This window comes from Danio aesculapii, chromosome 14 (genome assembly GCF_903798145.1).
Source record: "Danio aesculapii chromosome 14, fDanAes4.1, whole genome shotgun sequence".
NCBI lineage: Eukaryota > Metazoa > Chordata > Actinopteri > Cypriniformes > Danionidae > Danio > Danio aesculapii.
In genome coordinates, this window is record NC_079448.1 from 15,561,022 (window position 1) to 15,586,119 (window position 25,098).

Below are 25,098 nucleotides of genomic sequence, written 5' to 3' on the forward strand. Positions count from 1 at the left end.
ATATAGACGCCCACTTTTCCAACGCGGTTAAAAATGCTCAATCAGATTAACGTTATTCATAAACATTGCCTCACTACGACAAAAGCAAGCCCTAACGGTACATTATAATAAATTAGTGCTGACCCTGTTTCTCGATTCGTCACGTTAACGTTAATAGTTTTATGCTCAGCAGAATACATTATATGGTTCCTTCATTAACGTGTTCAAATAAATACTAGAATCAACCTACCTTCCCTGGCTATTTTATTTCAACATGTTCTAATAAATGTGTCATTTAGCAGAGACATGAGACATGCGACTGACTTTTATTTTGAAAACACCATCGACACGTCAACTGTTTGACATTTAATATCTTTAAACACGCAGATTCCGTTTAGGGTGGCAAATTGTTTATAAGCCTTTGATAACGGCATAATGCATTTTTATAATTACGTGTGTTAGAAAAAAGGAGAAACTTTTATTTGTTAGTCACTGACTACTTTTGCTTATGCAATTTCTTCTGGCTTCACGCTTGTGTTGATGTAAACATGGACAGGCCGGACGCCACATTTACCCTAGCTTATGTAGTATTTGCTTTATGTTTTGTTTTTACACCTAACGAGTTCCGTTCTGCCGGTTTCACGGTGCAGCACATGTTCTCGGAGTGGCTGGGCAGTGAGGACATCAGCTTCATTCAACACCACATCAGGAGAACAACACTCACAGTGCTCTTTCACAGCTTCCTGCCTCTGGGTAAGACACGGTGCAGCAGTCTGATGCACTGAAAGGAATACACTTGTCAGAACTCGTTTTTTTTGGTCGACCAAAAACTTGTAGTATTGAATAACAGTTTCTGTATTTTCATATCGTTTATTTTTTACGCCCATAATTTAGCTGGTGATGAGCTACGTTGTTGTCACGTGCAAACTTCAAACGTGGATAACCTTTATATTGGTTTAGTAACAATTCGTACGATGTGTAACAATAATAAGCAAAATAAAATAAATATAATAAGCTATAGAAATCTAAAAAATATTTTAAGAAACCAAAACCAACAAAAAAATATCAGAATTTTTGCTTAACTTGTAACACAGATTTCTTCTTGTAAACAACATACATAAAGAAATAAACCATCAAGATCCTCAAACGGTTGGCTTGAAAGCCATATTTATTACAGAAATAGGCATGCTAATGCCATTTGAATTTCAAAACAATCAATTCCAATAATAAACAAAAATGATTTCAATGTTGGATTCTAAGTGAACTGCTAAAAATTCCAAAATACAGGCATTGTGAATATAGAAATTGTCAATTTTTAATAATTAAGTGTTGAATACAAACAATTGTGCCCATTGAAAAGTTGTATTGCTGAGATTTGAGAACATTAATTATAAAGTAGAAACAATTTTGCTTAGTCCTCCTTAACATTCAGCTAGTTGCTAAGACGGTCCAGTCCGTTGACATTATCGAGACTGTGGCTCTTTTCTTTTGAATGATGTGACCTGAGATTGAGAACACTCTCTCACAAGCAGAATCAGCATATGAATTTCGGTGCCACTGGTGCTGTGACAAAGACGTAAGAAGCATCAAAGCGTCAAAGGCATGCACAGGTACGCGTTGTGTCACAACAAAGACTATAGAATTCTTATAGGGACTTTGGTCACACTATCTCTAAACAACTTTGAGGGATACGGACACCGTCCGTTTGTTCTTGTTGCTAGAAAACATACACATGCACACACACACACACACACAAAATATGCAGTACAGCTCACCCGAGCGACTCCCTTCAGATTCATCAACACGTACCATCGCGCTCATCAAATCTGCCCATAGGATGTCATCTGTCCATAGGATGTTGTTCCAGCACTGCGAGGGCTTTTTTAGAACTCTAATCTGGCCTTCCTGTTTTTGAGGCTCACCAATGGTTTAAATCTTGCGGTGAACCCTCTGTATTCTCTCTGGTGTAGTCTTCTCATGATTGTTGACTCTGACACACATACACCTACCTCCTGGAGTGTTCTTGTTCTGACCAATTGTTGTAAAGGGTGTTTTCTTCACCAGGGACTTTTGGTGCTGCTGAGCTCACTGGTGCATTCTTTTTTTTAAAAAGAATGTTCCAGACAGTTGTTTTGGTCATTCCTAATGCTTTTGCTATCTCTCTGATGGGTTTTTTTTTCTAATGATGGCCTGCTTTACTGATAGTGACAACTCTTTGGATCTCATCTTCAGAGTTGACTAACAGATTCCAAATGCAAATAGCACACTGAAATGAACTCTGGACCTTTTATCTGATCATTGTAATTGGAATAATGAGGGAATAACACACCTGGCCATGGAACAGCTGAGAAGCCAATTGTCCAATTACTCTTGGTCCCTTAACAAGTGGGAGGCACATATGCAAACTGTGGTAATTCGTACACCGTTCACCTGATTTGGATGTAAATACACACAAATTAAAGCTGACAGTCTATATTATATTATATTATATTATATTATATTATATTATATTATATATTTGAAAACTTCTTTGATACCTACACGATTAAGGCGATAACATGATAAAATCTTGTTGTGGTCAAATGTTTTTTTTTAATGTTTTTTTCAAGGCAGATTGCCTACAACAGGCCTTTTAGGCTAGTGTTTTGGTCTTAGTGACCTCTTTACCACTCCTGATGCTTCACTGATTTAGTAGCTAGTTTTAGTGCTGAAACACCGTGAAATACTCCTCCAAGAGCAAGCATTTAGGAGTCCTAAATTTAGGATTGACATAACTGAAGCTTTTCTTCTAAATCAGCAAGTTATAAGCTACTTTTAGCTTAAAGATATTTTGTAATACAATCCCAGATTTTTGAGTAAGGTTTGATAACATTAATATCCTTACTACTTATGTTGAGTCCTTAGAAATGTGCCTTCAAATATGGTGCAGTAGGATTTAATAGATTAATGCATAAGATTGTGTTTTTTTCTTGAAAACTCCGCTTTTGTCAAAGCAGCATTGCTCTGTGCAGATTTCAGATCATTATGTGTAATTTTTCTGTGTTTTTTTCAGGATACTACATTGGAATGTGTTTTGCTGCCCCAGAACGGAATCTCATGTACGTCCACCATGCAAGTCAGGGATGGCAAATGTACTTTGGGCTTTCACTCATCATCCAGCTTTTAAGTTGCGCCCTTGCTTTCTATTGGTCCAGACGTGGATGGGCAAATCATCCCATATGTAAGGCACTAAGCGTACATGCCTTACCACAGTCCAGCTGGCGGGCTGTCGCATCCTCCATCAACACAGAGTTTCGCCGCATCGATAAATTTGCTTCTGGTTCTCCTAGCGCAAGGGTCATCGTGACTGATACTTGGGTGATGAAGGTCACAACGTACTCTTTGCATGTTGCATTGCATCAGGACTGTCATTTGACGGTCACAGACTCCAAGCATCACAGCCTATCACCTGATTTAAACACACCGGTGCAAATTGTCACCATCACTGTTGGTAGTATCAATCCCAGAGTCAAGTCATTTGACATAAGGTAAGTTCACATTTAAAGGGATAGTTCACCCAATTTTTAAAAATTCTGTCATTATTTAATCACTCTTTGTTTGTTTATTTGTAAACCTGTAACTTTTGGCTTCCACAGTAGGAAAAACAAATACTATTGAAGTCAATGGCTATGGCTTTCTGCAAATATCTTCATTTGTGTTCAACAGGAGAAAGAAAGTCAGAACGAGTAAATAATGACTGAATTTCAATTTTTGGGTGAACTATCCCTTTAAGTTATGGATGTGCCTTTATTTTAAACGTCTTCAATGGTATGCAAGTGATGCTGTACTTTGGTTTGCAGGTTGAAATCCACAGAGTACGCAGAGCTGCAGGAGAAACTGCACGCACCCATCAGAAATGCTGCCAATGTTGTCATCCATCTGACAATGAGTGAGCTCTTTCTGGATACATTCAAGTCATATGTGAGGATGAATGTTGTTTACAAGTGTCCAAGTGGGCAGGTGAGCACTAAAGCGCTTGACACTTTTTTTTTGTAAGCTCAGATGATTCAGTCATTCAGGGACTGTCAGCACATTCAGGGCAAAATACTGTCAATACTGTGTGACTTTTTTTTTGTAGATATGAACTACTGTAAGCTAACCTAAGCATGGTGAGGATCAGCAGTAAAATTAAATCCTAATGATTTTTTCTTCTGCTGTCATTTACAGTTCTCTGAAATATTAGTGAGGCTATATACTTATTTATATTCTATGGACATATACTTATTTAAATATATAATAAATATGGGATCATAATTACTTGCACTTTCTTTTGGAAATTTCTGACGAAACCTTAACTTTAAAGCATTTTCTTTTCTTCCATAACCTCCTAGGGCTTGAATGTCCACATACGTGGACAGCACATTTTAGCTCTTAAGTGGCTATTTAAAATACTTTGAATGTTTTATATTTTGTTACAGACATACAGTGTGATCCTGCAACTGTTTTGCAGCATATGAAATGTCCCAAACCCTATTTTTAACCATCCAAAATAGGAAAAAATTTTGTTTTTACTCTCTGATAGTCGAAGCAAGTAAAAAAAAAAATATATATATATATATATTTCCATTAATGGACATCATACAGTATATGGACATAATTTTTCTCTATCAGTACATCATATCAAAAGATGATACTTAGATTTTTATTCTAATTAGGTTCCAATAAGCCCAAATAGCAAAGAGAAATAAAAAATGCATGTAAAAACACCTTGGGCCTTAAGAGTTTAAAAGTTAGTCATATTGCATATGTTACAAAATCACTTTGTTTATTACATATTACATACAATACAGTATTTTGAAAAGTGTATATACTGGAGCCAAAAGAAGTATGTAATTATACCACAAAAGCCTTCATTCGTGGAAGGTTTAGAGAAATGTATGAGCAATTTTGAAGTTTTGTGTCTCACTTTATATTAAGTGGCTAATTTACTATGTACTTACACTACTTCACAATTGTCTTGTCGCCTATCCAAGTTTTGGGAACAACAAATAATAACTTGGCTTCTAGTTGATCATTTGGCTTCAGAAGTGGCTTTTATGAAAGGCAAATGCCTCTAGATTAGAATCAGAATCAGAATCAGAAAGAGCTTTATTGCCAGGTATGTTCACACATACGAGGAATTTGTTTTCGTGACAGAGCTTCTACAGTGCAACAGGATTACAGAGACAGGACAAAAAACAGATAATAAATATATTTTTTTTAAAAATAGAAGTAGTGAGTGCAAATATACAGATTGACAAGTGTATGTACATGTTTATTACTATATACAACGTTATATGTGCAGCTGTTATGTGCAAATTGGCATGTAAAGTGTGTTGTTAAATAAGTGTATATGTGTATAAAAGTGTATAGCAAGTAGTGATGTTGGTTCCGCAATTATTATCATCAAGTGTTCATGAGATGGATTGCCTGAGGGAAGAAACTGTTTCTGTGTCGGGCTGTTCTGGTGCGCAGTGCTCTGTAGCGTCGACCAGAAGGTAAAAGTTCAAAGAGGCAGTGTGCTGGGTGTGAGATTACACTTGTTTTACCAAAATAAAACGTGATTATGCCTTGTTTTTACATTTTTTTAATTAGGATAGTAGGGTCTGACTTGTCACTTAACAGAAATACTGTACAATATAGAATATAAAGTCATTGTGCAGTGGAAAAATAATTAATATTGTGTATGACTCTCATGAGCTTGGACGACTGCATCTATACATCTCTGCAATGACTCAAATAACTTATTAATAAAGTCTCTGGAATGGCAAAGAATGCGTTCTTGCAGGACTCCCAGAGTTCATCAAGATTCTTTGGATTCATCTTCAATGCCTCTTCCTTCATCTCACCCCAGACATGCTCAATAATGTTACTGTCTGGTGAATGGGCTGGCCTATCCTGGAGTACCTTGACTTTCTTTGCTTTCAGGAAATTTGATATAGAGGCTGAAGTATGAGAAGGTTGCTTTCCTGCTGAAGAATTTGCCCTCTCCTGTGGTTTGTAATGTAATGGGCAGCACAAATGTCTTGATTCCTCATGCTGTTGATGTTGCCATCCACTCTGCAGATCTCTTGCGAGCCCCCATACTGAATGTAACCCCAAACCATGATTTCTCCTTCACCAAACTTGACTGATTTCTCTGAGAATCTTGGGTCCATGCGGGTTCCAGTAGGTCTTCTGCAGTATTTGTGATGATTGGGATGCAGTTCAACAGATGATTCATCAGAAATATCTACATTCTGCCACTTTTCCAAATGATCAACTAGAAGTCAAGTTATTATTTGTTGCTCTTACAAGTGAGTTTGACGACAAGACTTGTCAGGTAGTGTACATTTAAATTAACAAATTGTTTACAATGCACTTACTATGTACATAAGTTTTTTTTACATTGTACCTATATTTTTTAAAAAATTGTCTGCGTGTAATTAAATCTGGAATTATTTTACGTAATTACATTCAGAATTACACTGTTGACCCACCCTTTACACCTTAGCTCACCCTTAAAACTACCCATACCACTAAACTTGTCCCTACTGTAGTAGAAAATTGTTACAAGTGTCAAAGTTATTTTCAAAAGTCAAAAATAGTCAAAACAGTATCAAGACTAAGTGTTTTATTGCTACAGTGAGAACAGCAGCCAGAGACAGTTGATCAACAGCCAACCCAGCATTCTTATGTGTTTCTTCTATTTGCACCTGTGTTTTTATCTTGGGTTATTTCCCAAGTTCTTATTTTGGGTTATATCTTAGAGTTTCCACAATTAAAACAATTAGTAAGTCTTATCCAAACTGCAACTGGTCTTATCCAAAAATATGATGCAAATCCTTAGTTTCAGATACTATATCAAAACGTATTATCCCCATTGAGTGTGACCTCACCAAGTACAACGTGATCCCTTAATTCTGATTGGCTAACTGGAAATTTGTTCCAGTCCCACCTGACAAAATCAAGCCAACCGTTACTCCCTAGTGCAGGGGGTGCCCAATCCTGTTCCTGGAGATCAACCTTCCTGCAGAGTTTATCTGCAACCTTGATCAAACACACCTGTCTTTGATTACCAGGTGCTTCTTCAGATTCTACTTAGTTGGTTTAGTTTTGTTTGATCAGGGTTGCAGCTGAACTCTGCTGGAAGGTAGATCTCCCGAAACAGGATTGGGCACCCATGCCCTAGTGGTTCTCATCCACCTGCTACCATTATCTCTTTCGTTTTCCCATCAGGTGCCATCTGTGGACAAATTCTAACCATGGCAAGGCTTATGGCCATTTTCTAACAGATTTCTCATGAGAAAATTGAGACCTAAATGTACTTTCAAGAGTTCACACTCATAGATATATACACTAGATATCACATATGGACCCTGAGCATGTCAATAGCGCCGCCACATTTGTACAATACTCCCAGGACAAATGTCATTCAACCACACTAGTCAAGATTAAAGCCAATGTGAAGATGCTGGACTTTAGCGCTGTTTACTGGTGTAGTAATGAGCAAACAAAGTACAAAGGCAGAACATTTCATAGGTAAGATGTTCTTTTTTACATTTTTATATGTCACGAACTTTTGTGCTAAACAAGTAACATTATTGATGATGATAATACAGTCACTTACTGCACTGACCATAAGGCAAAGCCTTACATGAAATATGACAACAAGATGTTGCGGTGCCAGAAACATATTTTTCTTATTGTCGCCTAAGTGAACGAGTTGTTCATAATGGAGATTCATTTACAAACGAATCGCTCACCTTGTTAGAATGAGAAGTGAAAGCAGGAGAAGGGTGTGTGTTTCAGGACACAGATTAAATCAAATTAAACAGGAAGGGAGGATAATACATTTCCATGCACACAAACACACGCTTTTTGTTGGCAATACCTCGTGCGGTCACTTATCCATCCATGTAGAAAAGTGATGTAAAATGATAATTTTCGTAATTTTTACAAAAGATTTGCATACTGACCACCAGAAAAAATCCCGATCATGGATATATGCATATATGTGTATATCTATGGCTGTGGATGGCCACAGTCCTCCACTGCACCTTGGTCTCGCATGGAGCATTACCCTGTACTAAAATGGTGGCTCTATTGACGCATTCCTTCCAATAGACAACAACAGGGTAGGCGACATCTAATGTAAATATCTATGGTTCACACTTAGGTATTGCTTTATGCTATTAGCAGGTTTGCATTGCTCTCCCGGGGGAAAACCCTGAGCTTGGATATATTGAGCCCAGGGCTCCCGCTTCTCAATTAGCATATAAGGAGGTCCGAGATCAGGTAGGTCTCAATAGCTCCCCCTGGTAAAGAAAGAAAAGGAGGAAATGGGGTGGAAGAGGGGATTCTTCCAAAACAAGATAGTACAGTAAGATGAAATCAATCTGTTTCTTGTAGGCTTGGATTGATCTTGGATTATAGCTAATTACAGATGACAGACCAGCCATGATCAATCATATCACATGCTCCTCTCAAAATTAGTTTATAAAACTTCACATATTGTAATGCTCTGTCCTCACACAAAACTGCTGTACACACATAAATGCAGATAGTTTTAAGTATACATATGAGATGCATGTCAAATATGATAAACAGCAAGATACATGGCAAATAAGATGTAAAATTATTCCAAACCTGCTATATACCATGTTAGTAGCAACATGGCCCAATCCCAATTCTATTTTTGTACCCCTACCCTTTCCCCTTGGCCCTTCAAACAGAGTGTGAAGGGGAAGGGCTTCAAAATATCAGATGATCGCAATTGCTGTAGTTATTCCAGTTGGGTTATTTTTTTGGTATTTATCTTCAGGAAATCACCCAAGGCAACAATATAATGTAATCATTACGATATAATGTGGCAATAAGAACATCACTGTACTGTACACCGTGGCCATATTCATCTAAACACACAAAAACAACATTATCATTATAGCAGACACTGTAAAAAGCTCATTTCCAGCCACTAGACTTTTCTGACGGTATTCGAGTGTCAGAATGTTGTGGGACTGCTATACAGGAGTTATCATTATGGATTATAGAGAGCGAAATTTAGATGTTTTTATTTTAGCTTTTTTTAAGACATGGCAGTAAAACATAAACTCAGTTATGAGTATATTAAAACATGTGCTTGTTTGTTGTAAAACTTCATAATAATGACAAAAATACTAATTTGTACATCTCCTGCCTTCCGTGTGCAACCATGCTGCCATTGTAGATGGTGTATTCTGGGAAGTTTTCTTACCCCTTGGTTTCGAGTGTGGTCCTGAAAAAAAAAAAAATCAACGTTTGAAGGGCTATCTGGCCTTTCCTTCTAGCCCTACACCTTCAAGCTAAAGAGAATTGGGACACCGCTACCCCTTGTTTTGCGCGTTTAAGTAAGGGCTAAGGGTTAGAATTGGGATTGTGCCTTTGATTGACATTCTTCCTTTGTACATGTCATCATAGGGGAGAGCCCCGCCCATTAGTGATGATCTCTCCCTAATTAGCATAGGACATCAGTCTTGTTCTGCTGCTATGCTGACACACTGGCATTTGTAGCTCTGCCCTCTGTTGAAAAGAGGGCTGAGAGCACAATCTCATTTAAATTTAAAGCAGCAGTCACCAAAAATGCCACAATTAGGATCAAAGATTAAAAGAGGCAGATTCAAACCGTTATAAAACATTATTTGTGGGGTATTTAGAGCTGAAACTTCATATACACACTCTAGAGACATTATTTTACATCTTGTAAAAAGGGGCATATTAGGTGCCCTTTAATATAAAGTGGGACCCAATTGTTCATTGTTACTTGGTAGATGATTTCATAACCTGCATTAAGAATTTGGACCTGTTATTGTGTAATGTAATTTGTGCATAAAGTTTTATCTGAAGTTTTTTTAATTCTTTAAATGGGATTTTATTTTTACCTCTATTTGAACTGATCTAAATTCAACTATTTAGAACAAAGATTTGAATAAATCATGCTGTTTAATTGCCTTTGTATTCTACAAGTGAAAGGTAATGTGTTTTCAAATCTTTGTTTTCCTCTTAGGAGCTTGAACCTTGTATCGGATGCATGCAAGTCAATGCCAACGTAAAGCTTCTTCGTCTCTGCCAGGGCGATGAAGGCGAATGCCAGCAGTGTTACTGCCGCCCCATGTGGTGTCTGACATGTATGGGCAAGTGGTTTGCCAGTCGACAGGACCAGCAGCAGCCGGAGACGTGGCTGAGCAGCAGGGTCCCGTGTCCCACCTGCAGGGCCAAGTTTTGCATCTTGGATGTTTGTCCCATTGAATGAAAGTTTGATGTCTGATAACCTTTGCAACACAAAATGTACTACATGATTCTTTCCAAACCTCTGTGCCTCCCAAACGATGGTGAATTTGACCAAACCTCAAGAGCTCAAGTCCATATTATCTCACCCCAAAAACTGAAGAAATACGACAATACTACAATGCAAAAAATCTCATTGTATGGACAAACATTCAATTTTTTACAGTTGGACATCATTTTTTTTTTTACATCATCGCATTGCTTGTTGCACTTCAGACATTTTTCTTTGGGAGCGAATGTGCCTAATTGTATTGAAGATAAAGTTAAAGTGAAGTTGGTGGCCTGCTGATTTGTGCTCAACTTGACACTGTTGTTACCGAGATGATGCTTGCTAGACACGGATGATATGATAAAATTTGCACCAAAATGGTTTGTGATAGGTTTGAAACTATCAAGTTTCAACACTGCGCATCCAAAAAAAGTCACCTCCTGGATTTTGCTAAGCAATTCGTTAAGAGATTCTCATAATTACTGCATAGATGATTATGTTTCAGCTGATAACTTGTTATTTAACCCTAATCAATGCAGAGTAGCTTCTCATTTAAAGTCAACGTGAACTGGAAATTGTTGAGACCTTTATTTTAGTATATTGATGTTCTTCCAACTGAAATGGAATATTGAGTAGGGGCAGAGCTTTCTTTCTGTGCATCATTTCCTCATCACAAACTAACAGTAAAGTTGCGGTCACACCAGAGTTTGTGTGTGCTAAATTCTGTCGTGCGGCGCTGTGAAAAGGGGCGGGATTAAACAAGATAATTAGACACTTAAAAAAAGCGAGCGATTTGTTTTATGTTTTAAATTTCTGTCCAGAGAGGTCCTGTTTTGATACTCGATTGGTCTCACGCAGTCAAGGCATGCGATTTCGCAGGTCAGAGTTCACCAAACTTGAACTTTGCACCGCAGCGAACTGCGAAACTTGACGCATTCGCGTGCGTATGAATGGAAGTCTATGGGAGGAAAAGCCCAGTGTGACCGCAGCTTTAGAGAGTCGTAGGGAAGGACTGCCACTCCAAATGCGGAATGGTCAGACTTTGATGACCAATAAACATTTTTGTCCCACTTTATATTAGGTGGCCTTAACTATTATGAACTTACCAACCCAGACTCATTCTGAAAACATACCACTATGTATATTTCTGGAGAGTGCCAAATACATCTCAAGGGGTATGTTTTTTTTTTACGAATCCACCAGAGGCTGCTGTGTATGCATTTTGAGATCTCAAATTTCTCTCACGAGTGTCATTTATCCCTGCTGTTCTTACGGAAATCCACCAGAGGCCACTGTCGACTGACTGATTGATCGACTGGCCCAACCTCCTCCTTCCCTAAACCCAACCAATAGTGTTTTTAAAAGCACCGATTGACAAGCGCCCACCCACTTCCCTAAACCCAGCCGACAGAGTTTTAAAAAGCAATCCAGAAAAAGAAAGCTCGCTTGATTTTAACCACGATTTCAAATTATACCACATTCTTACCCTGTTATTTACTTTATTAAATTTTTTCTCTGGATCCATTCTTCGCCAGATTCAAATCTCGTGATCATGGTCAACTCTTCTGCGTCTTAAGTCCGCTCACGTACGTGGCAAGCTACTGGACAAATTGTTAACAGCGTTCATGGCCGTCCATACAGAGGTAAGGGGTCAGTTGATAAGCACGAAAAAGAACTGCATCATACCACCCCATAGCGTTCGTTTTAAAGACGAAATGCAGCCATATGTACTTTCTGGCTACATAATTCACGACCTCCAGAAATGAATATAGAGATACGTTTTCAGAATGAGCCTATGTTGGTACTTACACTGAAATTAATCATTTTTTACAATGAACTTAATGTACAACAATTCCTTACACCTTAAGCCAGCATTAAACCTACCCGTACCAGCAAACCTGTCCCTAACCCTACCCGTATCCAGAAGTGTTCTGCAATACATTATGAACATTGTAGTTAAGGTCACCTATTAATTTAACCTGCACAAATTAATTGTTCACCTGAAGAAAAACAACATGCACTAGCAAAATAAACGTAGATATTGATTTCACAGGGATGTCAATCATGTTGAAAACACATCCTGTGGTCAAGGAAAATATCTGTTTCAGAAGAATCAAATTATTGGTATGGATCATGTAAATAAAACATCTAAGGTGCTTGCTGAAACTACTAAAATTGGGAACTGTCCAACACATTCAAACTGGATGGACAATGAAGAACCATCATTTTTGAGGAAGAAATGTGATCAGAAAGAACAATCTTAAATGATTGGGATTGGCGATCACTTAAACGCTCGGTAAAATCTAATCATAAGAAAAAAAACCCCAACAGTAGAACTCACTGCTTTGTTTATGTTAAAAATAAGAGCATTTCCACATGAACAGTGAAAAGGGAATTCGAATTGCTGTGTAGCCCTTCGAAAACCACATATCAGTGAGTCTAATTGGGATAAAAGATTCCGTTTTCTAGGGAGCATGAAGATTATATTCTGGATCATTGAAAGAAGGTCATATAGTCTGATGAGTCCAGAATTGCTGTGTTCCAGAGTGATGGACTCATCAGGGTTAGAAGAGAAGAGGGTGAAGTGATGTACCCATCATGCCTAGTTTATACCATACAAGCCTGTGGGGGCAGTGCTGTGATCTGGGGATGCTGCAGTTGGTCAGGTCTAGCTTCGGCAACATGGGGTCAGCTAACTGTCTGAAAATAATGAATGAGCATGTTATTCAATCAAGTTTTTTTTCACTGATGGCACAGATAGTAAAAACAATCCTGACAAAACCAGGATTCAAATTGTGAAAAACGAATTGGACATGGTTTTTACACTTGGATTGGCCACCACAGAGTCAAGACCATAACCCTATTGAGATTTTTTTGGGATGTGCTGTAGAAGAGTTTGCATAGTGGTCAGACTGTCTCATCATCAGTACAAGATCTTGGTGACACAATGATAGTTTCTGCAGAAATACACAATTCTGAGGAAAGAAACAGATCAGAACAGAAACTCACATTGCCATCTTAAACTTACAGTAATAGAAACATGACATGATAGCAAAAATTGGACAGCAGGTTGAGTAGACTAGTTTGCATAAGGCCAATTAAAATGTCTATAAACCCATCATTGACTATCTGCTTGTTTAGTCGTGATGTATAAAATACTTTTTCCAGGTCCAAGCCACTACTCATTTGAATTATGACCACTTTTTAGTCATATCACACATTAAAGGGAATTTGATATAAAATCATAGTGTACACAACAGTCTCTGAACTTGCTGCATCACAGACACCAATATTTTAATAATTTTCTGGCCATCTGATATTAGGCATGGAGATTCTATCCACAGTTTATGAATTGGAAATGAATGAACTAGTTCTCATAGTGTATGACTGATTATGCACCAAATTCCAGAATTCAGCAAGAATGTAGATATCATTCATATGAAGCCGTTAGTTGGGACGTGTGCTTTTCATTCAGTCTCTGTATTTGTATCTGCTGTTGACTTCAAATGTTGCTTAAATGGATAGTTCACCCAAAAAATGTAAATTCGTTCATTATCTACTAGTTATTAACCTGTTTGTGCTTCTTCCTTCTGTTCAACGCAAAAGAAGATAATTTGAAGAATGTAAAAAACAACAACATTGACTTTTTGACCATGGATGTTATTTTAAAACTTTGCTCTCAATATGTGGTGTTTTGTGTTCAACAGAAGAAAGAAGTTCATAAAAGTTTAGTACCACTTGAGTGTTTTCATTTTTGAGTGCACTGTCCCTTTAATTCAGATTCAAACTCTTTCAGAATCTTCATTAATGAATTCAAATATATACAGGGTGTCAGCAGGATCTTAAAAAGTCTTAAATCTCAAAATCCTAATTTTAGGCCTTAAAAAGTCTTAAATTTTCTGAAATATTGTGTATTTGTATTTTTTTTAACAGGTCTTAATTTTCCTTTATGTATTGCTACCCAATCTGGCCAAAACCCATACAAATCACCAACAATTAATTTCAATAAAACGTTAAAGTTTTTATTGAAAAAGGTCATTTTTAACTATTTATCATAATGGTTTAATTAATTTCCTTACATTAACATTTGTTTAAAAGTTATCCATGTATTTACACCGACCTGGACAGATTGTTGTTTGTAGATTGTTTATTATTGTTTTTAAAACTTAAGACATTTGGTAATTTTTTATTTTTATTTTAAAGAAAGTTTATGTTGGGAAAAAAAGTGTATGTATACAAGTAAAGCTTGCTTGTTTTTACACAATATTTTAAATATTTTGCTAAGAAATAAAATCCACAATATTTTAAATGTTTATTATTAATGTTTTATTTTATTTTCAAATGTGTTCAATTATAATAATTTTTTTTGATAGGTCAAACAAAAATCTTTTCCATCTGGGCCATTTGAAAAATGTCTTTTAACTTGGTGAAACCTGCAGAAACCTTGTATATAACACAAAGACAATTTATTTGTGTATCATTTTCATTCAACTAAGTGTTTCTTGGAGAAAAAGGTGATTTAAACTTTGTTAAAATAATCTCAAATCTTTTCTTTAATAAATACAAAGTATATTTGTTCTATTATCGAGTTGTTCCTCGAGTAGATTTCATCAAATCTTATGTTGGCCATGCAGAAAACACATTTAGCTTGTTGTGACCCATTTGGTAACTGGGTCAGTGGCATTAAGTTCATTTAAGTGGAATGAAAAAATCCTGCAAATCATGTATTGGAAATTCTATCATCATTTACTCACAATTCACTTGTTCCAAACCTGTTTGAGTTTCTTTCTTCTGTCGAACACAAAAGAAGATACTTTGAAAAATGTTGAAAACCTGTATCAATTGACCCCCCCCCCCCATATTTGTTTTCCTTCTGGAAGTAAATTCAAACAGCTTTCTTGAAAATATCTTTAACAGAATGAAGAAACTCATAAATGTTAGGAAGCACTTGAGTAATAGAGTAAACTATCCTTCTAATACAAAACAACTAAAGACATGCTGACCCGTTTATCCATTTTTAAAGCATTTATTTGGCTCAATTCATTGAGATCAGTCACGTATGACACTAATATATATATATGCAGTTTTGTGTTGTTACAGTCTAACACCACAAAAAAGTTGTTTTGACAAATACAACAAAGGATATAGCACTGTTATGCAAGATGATTGTACATAAGAGCATTTAGTAATATATACAGTAATGTACAGGTAAACTATATGGTTACAATAACAATAAAAAAAAGCTTTTTAATTAAATTATCATTTCCTTAAGTGAAAAAAGTATAATACTGACTTCTGATGTTTGACCAACACGACACAAACAAACCGTCTATAATTGGTACTATACTGAGGTATAATTGAAGTGTAAATCAGAATCCAATTGTAAGATTTTTATATTTATAAAGTCTAAGATTATATCAGATGCCATTCCGAACACCGGATTAGTTCAGCCGAAAATATCAGAACGGTCTTAATCACTCTGAATTGTTCTCCTCAGTGTCAGTATAGGGTGCGCTCAGTAGAGTTATGTTCTCTATATGTGTTATCACACTTCTGACGTATATTTCGGATGCGAAAACTTTAAAACAGGAAGTCACGTACTGTATGTGGGCATCTGGAGTATACATCAGTGCACATGAATGCCCACTCTATGCTGACACTGAGAAGAAATTGTTGAATAAAGTCATGATTTTTGTTTAATGCGCGCACAAAAATATTCTTGTAGCTTGATAATATTCTGATTGGAACAACTGAAGATACATGAACTGTTTTCAGGATGTTTTTTTGGTATTTTTAAGGACTAATAGGTCTATAGAGCATCAGAGAGCTCTGTGATTTTATCTAAAATATCTTAAAGGATCCACTTTTCCTTTTCTTTTTTTTTTTTGGAAATAGGCAAATTTTACAAGTCCCCAAGAGTTAAAGGTCCCATAAACTGCTTGGAAATATGCATTTTTTTATTCGATGTTTAATGTAATGTAATCTCAACCCAAACATGAAGAGAGGGTATGACATAGAGTAGCCTCTCCGCTTTAAAAAAAAAAAGACAGCCGATAGTGTTTTGTTTTACCACCAATTTGCCAGTGAGAGCTCAAACACATCAAATAAAAAGTGTCTTGAAGGGGCGGGACGTGTCAGACACTTGAGAGCGTTTGATTGGTTATGATTTGATGATAAACTGAATTATGAGGTGACGTGAATAAAACCGTTGATAAGTTTTAGGCGGAAGTGACAAACTACAAGCTTTACATGATACCGGTTTCATATCTTCTAATTGCGGATTTTGTCACTGTTTGAGCACACTAGCAAATAGATATCTTAAAAGCTAACAATACTGATACTAACATCTAAATTTTTTTACATTTTGATTTCATAAGACCTTTAAACAGATTAAGTTTTACCATTTTATTTTATTCATTCAGGCAATCTCCAGGTTTAGCTTAACTTAGAATAAACAATTGAATCAGATTAGATGATTAGCATCTCGTTCAACTAATTAAATTTTTTTTTTAGATAATTGTCTTATTTAAAGTTTTACTATTACGCAATCACATAGTATAAAGTATTCAAACTTTTTTTTCTTTGTAATTATTGAGTGAGATGCTAATGGTCAAATCGCTTTCAGTGATTTATGCTAAGCTAAGCTAAAAGTGCTCTCGCCAGACCCAGAGATTGGCTGAATGAACTTAAAAATAGTAAAACTCAACTGTTTAACTCTAGGTGACCTGTACAGCCAGTCTATTTCCAAAAAAAGTAGAGTGTTCCCTTAATATGTGTTCCAAAGACAAACAGATCTCAAGGGTTAAACAATATTTTTGGGGTTTACTAACCCTTTAAGGCACAATTGAGAATATACTCAATAGACATGTCCTGCTTGGCCAAAGAAAGAACAAACAAAACGAAATCAAAACGAAATCAAAAACAAAAAGAAATCAAAGCAAAACTAATTTATATACAGTTTAAGTTAGATTTATTAAACCTCCTGAATTATTAACCCCCCTGTTTTTTTTTCCCCAATTTCTGTTTAACGGAGAGAAGATTTTTTTAACACATTTCTAAACATAATAGTTTTAATAACTCATTTTTAATAACTGATTTATTTTATCTTTGCCATGATGAAAGTAAATAATATTTGACTAGATAATTTTCCAGACTCTTCTATACAGCTTAAAGTTACATTGAAAGACTTAGGTTAATTAGGTTAACTAGGCAGGTTAGGGTAATTAGGCAAGTTACTGTATAATGATGGTTTGATCTTTAGACAGTCGAAAACAACATAGCTAATAATAGCTAATTAAAGGGGCTAATAATTTTGACCTTAAAATGTAAAAAAAAAAAAAAAAAAAAAAAACTGATTTTATTCTAGCTGAAATAAAACAAATAAGACTTTCTCCAGAAGAAAAAATATTATCAGACATACTGTGAAAATTTTCTTGCTCTGTTAAGCACCATTTCAAAAATTCAAAGGGGTTTACTAATTCGGTCTTCAACTGTATCTAAAGAAATCATGTGATTGAACTGAAAAATCTGCACAAGCTGCTTTTTACTGCATTATATTCCTAATATTGCAAAAAAAAAAAAAAAAAAAAAAAAAACAAGCAGAAAGATAATGAATCAGTACTTAATTATTTGAAACACAATTCATCTAATGGAAAATCATCTGTTGAAGCTTAATGAACATTTATATACTATTCCTGAAATCAGTGCATCCTTCACAAGATCTACAGCCACAACATCTTGTTTGACATACTCTACATGCCTTTAAAGGGATAGCTCACGCAAATATGGAAATTTACTCACTATATTTACTCAGCCTCACTTGGTTCCAAACTTTAATGAGTTTCTTTCTTCTGTTAAACATCACTATAAGTTACTTTGAAGAATGTTATAAACTTGTAACCAGTGATTTCCAAGGTAGGAAAAACATTTACCATGGAACGCAATGGTTACAGGTTTCCAGCATTCTTCAAAATATCTTCTCTTGTGTTCAACAGAAAAAAAAAAGAAAGTCAAAGAAACCACTTGAGAGTGAGTAAATTACAGAATTTTCAATTTTAGGTCAACTACACCTTTAATGCTCATTTACTTGTGGTCATATTTAACATTTTACTGATGTTCTGCAAAACTACACCAGCTGCCTTCATAAGTATACAAGTCTGTGTGAAAGCAATACGGTGTGTCTTCATTCGATATCCAAGGAATGCTTCAGAAGTTCTGCATCTTTACAATCACGTGTGTTGAGTATGCGAATACAACAATAACTCTTCCACAACTCTTAATTCCAGCAGTACGACTTTCTTTAAAACTCTTTCATATAATCTTCTCCTACTTCCTGGTACTTTTCTGTTCTCCATTCACATTTCTCAATATAAGCTAAGAAACCAACAGAATCACCTGCGTCAAGACACACTTCTCTACACGCACTCAAATCTCTGTGCCCATTGTTTTTTGCCATTCACAACCAAGCTTCAGTGTGTAAGATTATTTTCATGCTACAGGCAATGACAGGTTTTTAGAACTTAATTGATTTGTAACACTGAACAAATACAGGAGAACATGTTGAGATATAGAACTATGAGCATTGTATTTTAAGGCTCCATTTCACACGTCAAAAGCATTAGCATGAGCTATACTGACACACTTATTAAATTAATTCATCATTTGGCTTCTAAATACAGTTGAAGACAAAATGATTAGCCCTCCTATGAAACTTTAATTATTTTTCAAACATTTCCCAAGTACGGTTTATTCATTCATTCATTTATTCATTTTTTTTTCTGCTTAGTCCCTTTATTAATCTGGAGCCGCCACAGTGGAATGAACCACCAACTTATCCAGCATATGCTTTATGCAGCGGATGCCCTTCCAGCTGCAACCCATCACTGGGAAACACCCATACACTCTCATTCACACACATACACTACAGACAAATTAGCCTACCCAATTCACCAATAGCGTATGTCTTTGGACTTGTGGGGGAAACCGGAGTACCCGGAGGAAACCCACAGCAAAATGCAAGTACTGTTTAATGATAACTTATTTATTTTGTCTTTCCTATAAACACAATACACAGTATTTTATTAGTTATTTTGAAAAATTCAGGTTATTCAGCTTAAAGTGCAATGTAAAGACTTTACTGGGTTAAAGGTGCAGTAGGTGATCGTCTTCAGAAACACTTTTTGTTGTGATGGTTGAAAGTCTCTTCACATTCCAATAGTAATGATTAAAGTAAATGATCTAAATGTGTTTATATGTATGTTTATATTCTGGATAAAGCATAAAATAAAACAAAAAAAATGTTCATCTAATTAAATATTGTCAGACCGACAAATAACTCCGTTATCTTAAACGGTCTGTCAACAAATTAAAATTTTGAAATTTGAATTTCTGCGTAGCCTTTTTTAAGCAGAGAGATACGTCACTCACACATTCATGTGAAGCAAAGAGCTTAGAATCACCAAGAGGCGACACTCGATAGAACGTTCGATAGCAACAGCAGCGCCCAGCGATTCCGCCATTCTGGAGTGAAAGCGATCAGCCGTCCATTGGATCTTATTGCCGTTGCGATGGCAAGCAGCTGCTTTGTTTTTTATTTATTCATTTAAAAAATGCATCAAAGCTGAAACACAACCGTTAAGATGACAATACAACACTTACAATCATAGACCTGTGATTATCAGCACTTTTAATAGTTTATATTACAGACTTAATGTTTATTAACCATACTTGTTTTCTAGAAACTGTCACTTTTAGGTGAAATTATTTTAAATTAATTTAATAGTTTACGCACTGTCATAATACATATTAATACTGACATGTTCAATTAAATTAACATGACTTTCAAAATGTGATTCTGATAACAGATTAACAGTACACTTTTTGTTGAAGTATTATATTATAATAGTACATAGTATTTTTTACAGTGTTGTCTGTTAAAAAAAAAAAAGAGACTCATTTTTTATTTTTAAGTTTTTATTTAAAAAGCTACTCTCTCCAATTTATTTAAATTTTTATTATTATATATATTTTTATTCATGATTTTTAATGCTGTCATTAAAAATCATGGAGGCCATACAAACTACCAGATAATGTAGTTTTTGTTGCGTATTCTTATTTTTGCTTCACCTTAATTTGAGTAAAACAAACAAACAAAAAAAGTAATTAAGTTATTTTGTTAACCTTTTATGTTATATGTGAAAACGATATCAGATGTATTGAACTTAAGTCTTGTCAACATTTTGGAAATTGTCGGTTTTCATTGGGATATTGTTTTAAAATTTAAAAATGTTACTTTTCAAAGAGGATTTACTCATTTTAACTCATATTTAACTCAATATTTTAATTCGTTCTGTCTAGAGTTAGTTATCCGTGCTGTTTCCCTATTGGAATTTTAATTCCAAAATAGCCACCTCGTGACGCTAGCGGCATCTAGTGGCTGTTTCCCAAATAGCAACAGTGTCGCCTCTTGGTGATTCTATGCTCTTTGTGTGACACATTAATCTACCACTGACAGAGAGACGTGATCAGGCAAACTTTGCATCAACCTGAACTTCTTTCTGAAAGACCAACGTGGCCTTATATGCATGAAAAGAAAGATTGTTTCTGAAAGGGCTTTTGCCAAAAATGCAGAATTAAAACTTTTCTAAATTCTGAATTATTATCGAAATTACTTTTGCACGCTGGAGGGCTATGACATTATGCAGTTCAAAACAACAATCTGAACCACACCACGGCTGAAGTATTTCTTTTAGACAGGTATGTTTTAAAACTATTTTAGCCACGCAAAGCTTATGTAGATTGTGTTGTTGTTTATGAATGGGTTTGTATGCACGGAAGTGTTGTTCAGCCACTGAAAATGTCCAGCAAAATATTGGCTATTTTCAAGTTCATTAAGTACCTTTTACAGCATTGATAATATATTCGGTTAAATAGACCTAAGCATTTGTTTAGTTGTCACTCGTTGTCTTGGTAACTTAACGTAAGTGTAATGTAAAAAGGAGACAGAGTATTTCTGTTTTTAGCACTCCTTTTTTTCCTGGTGTCTGTTCTTCGTACGTGGATTACTCAATTAGCTGGATTTGGTTATTGAAGATTTGACATGATCCTGGATCGTTTCGTTCTTCAAAACTGATCCGAGAGTTGTTGTCATGGCAACAGTCCTGGTTGCTCAAACCTGCTCAGGAGCAGGTTCATTTCATATAAACAGGATTAGATCGAGTCAGTTCAAGCAAAGATAATACTGAAAGCATGTACCGAATTCTGATATTTTCTTACAATAGCAGTTATATACATTTGGGAAAATAGTAAATATAATTTTTTAACTAAGTTTAAAAATATATATTAATAAAACTTATGCAATCTGCACTCTGAAATAAAAGTACAATGTCACCTGGTGGTGGTTCAAAGAGAAAATGTATTGATATGGACTTCTTTGATACAAACGCATACAATCGCTTTAGTACTTGTGTATGATAATAGACATGCACAATATTCAACTTTTTTTTTTTTTTTTAAGAAATAATAATTTGTGCAGTCATGCACGTTTTAACAGCTAATATGACGGTGATTTGATGCTTTACAAAAGTTGCAGATGACTTTACCAACATCAAAATGCTTCTGTGATGCAAAATTAATTAAAAGATCCGGTTAATCTTTACACTGATTAGGAAACCGGCTACTATAATAAAGAAAATCCGCTGTAAACTGTAAAACTGAATAAATTGATAAATCCTCTTGACACATGAAAGTGTAAAGCCTGTAGCCCACAACAAAGTTGAAAAGTTATTGCGCATCATATTTAACAAACCGTTTCCTATGAATTTTATGTAATTCATGGATAATTGAATATTAATCAGATGATGTCATTACGCTGCTGTGCCGTCAGCCAATCGTTGCATTGCTGATCATGATTTCGAGGATCGATAGATCTGTCCTTCACAACACACTCAGCAATCTCAGATGAGTTTATCCCCACATATTTTTTCTGATTCGTGAACTTGTTTGAAGAACCAAATTAGCCAGAGATCAGTTATCAAGATCCAGGATCTGCCAAATCATCTTAGATCATTTAAGCGAGGTACGAAGAACAGACCCCTGATCTAATTTTTATTTAGTTTAATAACAAAACATAAATAAATGTGCTCTTCCACCTAACCAGGTTTACTGAGGTGAAGTTTGATTTATATTCATTCATTTTTGAACAGTGACAGCATGTGACAGTTTTGGGGAAATATAATCTCAATGGTCTTTCAACAACTACGCTTGATAAAGCGCGTGTCTCCATTGAGTTTTCTAACTGGTGAATGACATGATCTAGTGTTTTATCTTATAAGTGCACGTTCATGACTTAAGGAGGCGTGGCTTTGGACAGCAGGGGAGGGTCGTAAAATTTCTAAGCTATTATGCTAATGCTAGCATTCTGACAGATCACCTACTGCACCTTTAACTAAGCAAGCTAGGTTAATTAGGCAAGTCACTGGACAACATATAAAAAAATATATATATATATATCCAAGCAACAATAAATAAAACTTTGTACAGAAGACAAATATAATAGTATAAATACTCTGTTAAACATCACTTGGAGAATATTTTAAAAGTAATTAAAATGTCACACGAGGGCTAATAATTTTGCATTTAACTGTACCAATACGTTATTATAATTATTATGGGTATGTTTATGAACTTGAGCTCAAATGTACCTTGTGGAACTAATGGTGCGTTCACACCAGATGTGGATGAAGCCTTAATATCTTTGCACACTGAAGTCCGAAATTTTTGATTGTGTTTTTTTTCTATTCAAATCCGAAAAATTCATCACACACACACAAACCTTTGCTCAAAGAGTCTAATGCGAAAGAAAAAATATTGGGTCTATCCCATACTTTAGGCTGATTTATACTTCTGGGTCAAGCGCACGCGTATGCTCCGGTGCAGCCTTCGCATAGATCGCATAGTGGTCGCCGGTTCCCGCCTCTGAATGAGGGAGTTTGAGCTACTTGTACATTGAGGAAGCCTTCAGAAAAAAACAAAACACCTGCAAATAAACTCGACACAGAGGAATGTAAAACCTACAGCCAGCTTGCATTTTGGAATTGTTATTGCAGAGCAACACAAACAGCACACACATAGCCGTGCATTTATACTTCTGCAAGGCAGGCACCATGGGTCACACCGATCACTCGACGCAGAAGTATAAATCAGCCTTAACACAGACAGATACACACACACACCAAAGCTTTTTGTGTCCAAAGTCAGTTTCTCCGACAGCATTTTGGATTTCGCCTTTCGCTGGCAAGAGGACCCTGAATTGGTAAAAATCCTCTCAAAACGCTTACATTATTCAACATAATAAAAAAATTTTGTGACGGAGGAAAGTTTCAGAAGCAGTGTGTCAAAACCACACAGCGAGGTCGAATTTATTTTTTGACATGTGACAAAATATGGACGAAAATTTCTGATTCAGTGTGCAATACCGTTTAAGTCAATATAAACACGCAACAGACATCCTGTGGCGAGATTCACATGAATAAGGCGACACAAATGATGCGATTCGTGCACGACACGGCTAATTAACATGTGAATCGCTCGAGTTGGAAAAACTGAACACTGGTAAAAATGTTTACCATGTTAGCCATAAGGAGCCAGATCTGGTAGCGGCCGTATCCAGGCACAGCTGGATTTCAACGAGTCCATGCTGTTTTCAGCCTTCCATAACACATAAAGCACAGCTGCTCTCTCAACAAAACCCATCTCAGCCATTTTGCAACAAACTGGAGCATTTCGCATCAGTTGTGAAGTTTATTTTACATTTCAATGAAGCGAAGAAACTCTAAATATTTAAGTGTCTAATTTTGTGTGAACAGCACGACTAAACTGTGCCAGAAATCTAATCTTCTGTGACAGAATCTAAACTAAAACGGTCATCTATAAAACATGTAAAAATGAATGGCTATACGTTCTCAGGTTCGATTTTCTTGATTGTGCTGATAAGATTTAAAACAAAAACCAGCAGATTATAGAAATTAATGATATTCAGACTTCTATAATGTTAAGTCTGCATGCAAAAGACTTGTAACCAATGGGTTAAAAAAACGTTTATTAATGTTTATGTTTGTTGTATAGTTATGTTTAGCATGTCTAAGGCTATAATAAAGAAAGAAAATAAAGTAACTTACTATTCAATTGATTTACCTGAAAAGTCCCTAAACGTCAAGGTGAAAGTGCAGAGTTATTGTATCATTTCATTTCTTCATATTGCCATTTCTCCTCCAGAACAACATGCTACAATATTGGACTGTATAATAGTACAACAGTTAGTCATTCATTTACTAGCTCTCAGTATCGGTTTTACACCAAACCGTGTACCAGCCATGGTTATTATTATTATTATAGAATAAAATAATTAAGTATTAGGACTACAAAAAAAATCAAGTTTTTCATTTAACATTTGAAATGAACAGAAATAAAGTAATCAAATTATTCCCAAAACAAAGTCCTTGTTTTGGATTTTAAAGCGCAGAACAAGACAACACATGCTGACACTGTCAGACAGAATAAATCACGTATTTTACAGGTATTAATCATATTATATGTGTATACATATGTATCTTTCCATGAAAATGTTTACATGTTCAACCCTATTTGCAGGGATGTGATACACAGTCTTTAGTGAGTAATGAAAGGCACAGATCACCAGCTGAAGAGGGAGTTCTGTCCTAATGTCATGAAGTAGATCTGACTGCTGCCTCCAGACTGGACAGAAGCAAAAAACACCTGCAGAGAAACACGTTCAGTGTGGTCAGTTT

General features: G+C 35.7%; 2 protein-coding genes across 3 annotated transcripts in view; one reads left to right on the forward strand and one right to left on the reverse strand.

The window, feature by feature from the left end:
• Positions 1–325: 325 nt before the first annotated feature.
• Positions 326–14,822, forward strand: tmem129 (transmembrane protein 129, E3 ubiquitin protein ligase). Its single transcript, XM_056472069.1, has 4 exons — positions 326–732; positions 3,032–3,506; positions 3,819–3,978; positions 10,022–14,822. The coding sequence occupies exons 1-4, from the start codon at positions 528–530 to the stop codon at positions 10,265–10,267; spliced, it is 1,086 nt and encodes a 361-aa protein (XP_056328044.1). The 5' UTR covers positions 326–527; the 3' UTR covers positions 10,268–14,822.
• Positions 14,823–22,863: 8,041 nt separating this feature from the next.
• Positions 22,864–25,098, reverse strand: part of si:zfos-2326c3.2 (misshapen-like kinase 1) — a 108,506-nt gene continuing 106,271 nt past the window's right edge. For both annotated transcript variants that reach the window (XM_056472875.1, XM_056472874.1), the window contains exon 32: positions 22,864–25,066. In XM_056472875.1, the coding sequence (XP_056328850.1) occupies positions 24,983–25,066 (84 nt within the window). In that variant the 3' untranslated portion in view covers positions 22,864–24,982. The remainder of the gene's footprint in view (positions 25,067–25,098) is intronic.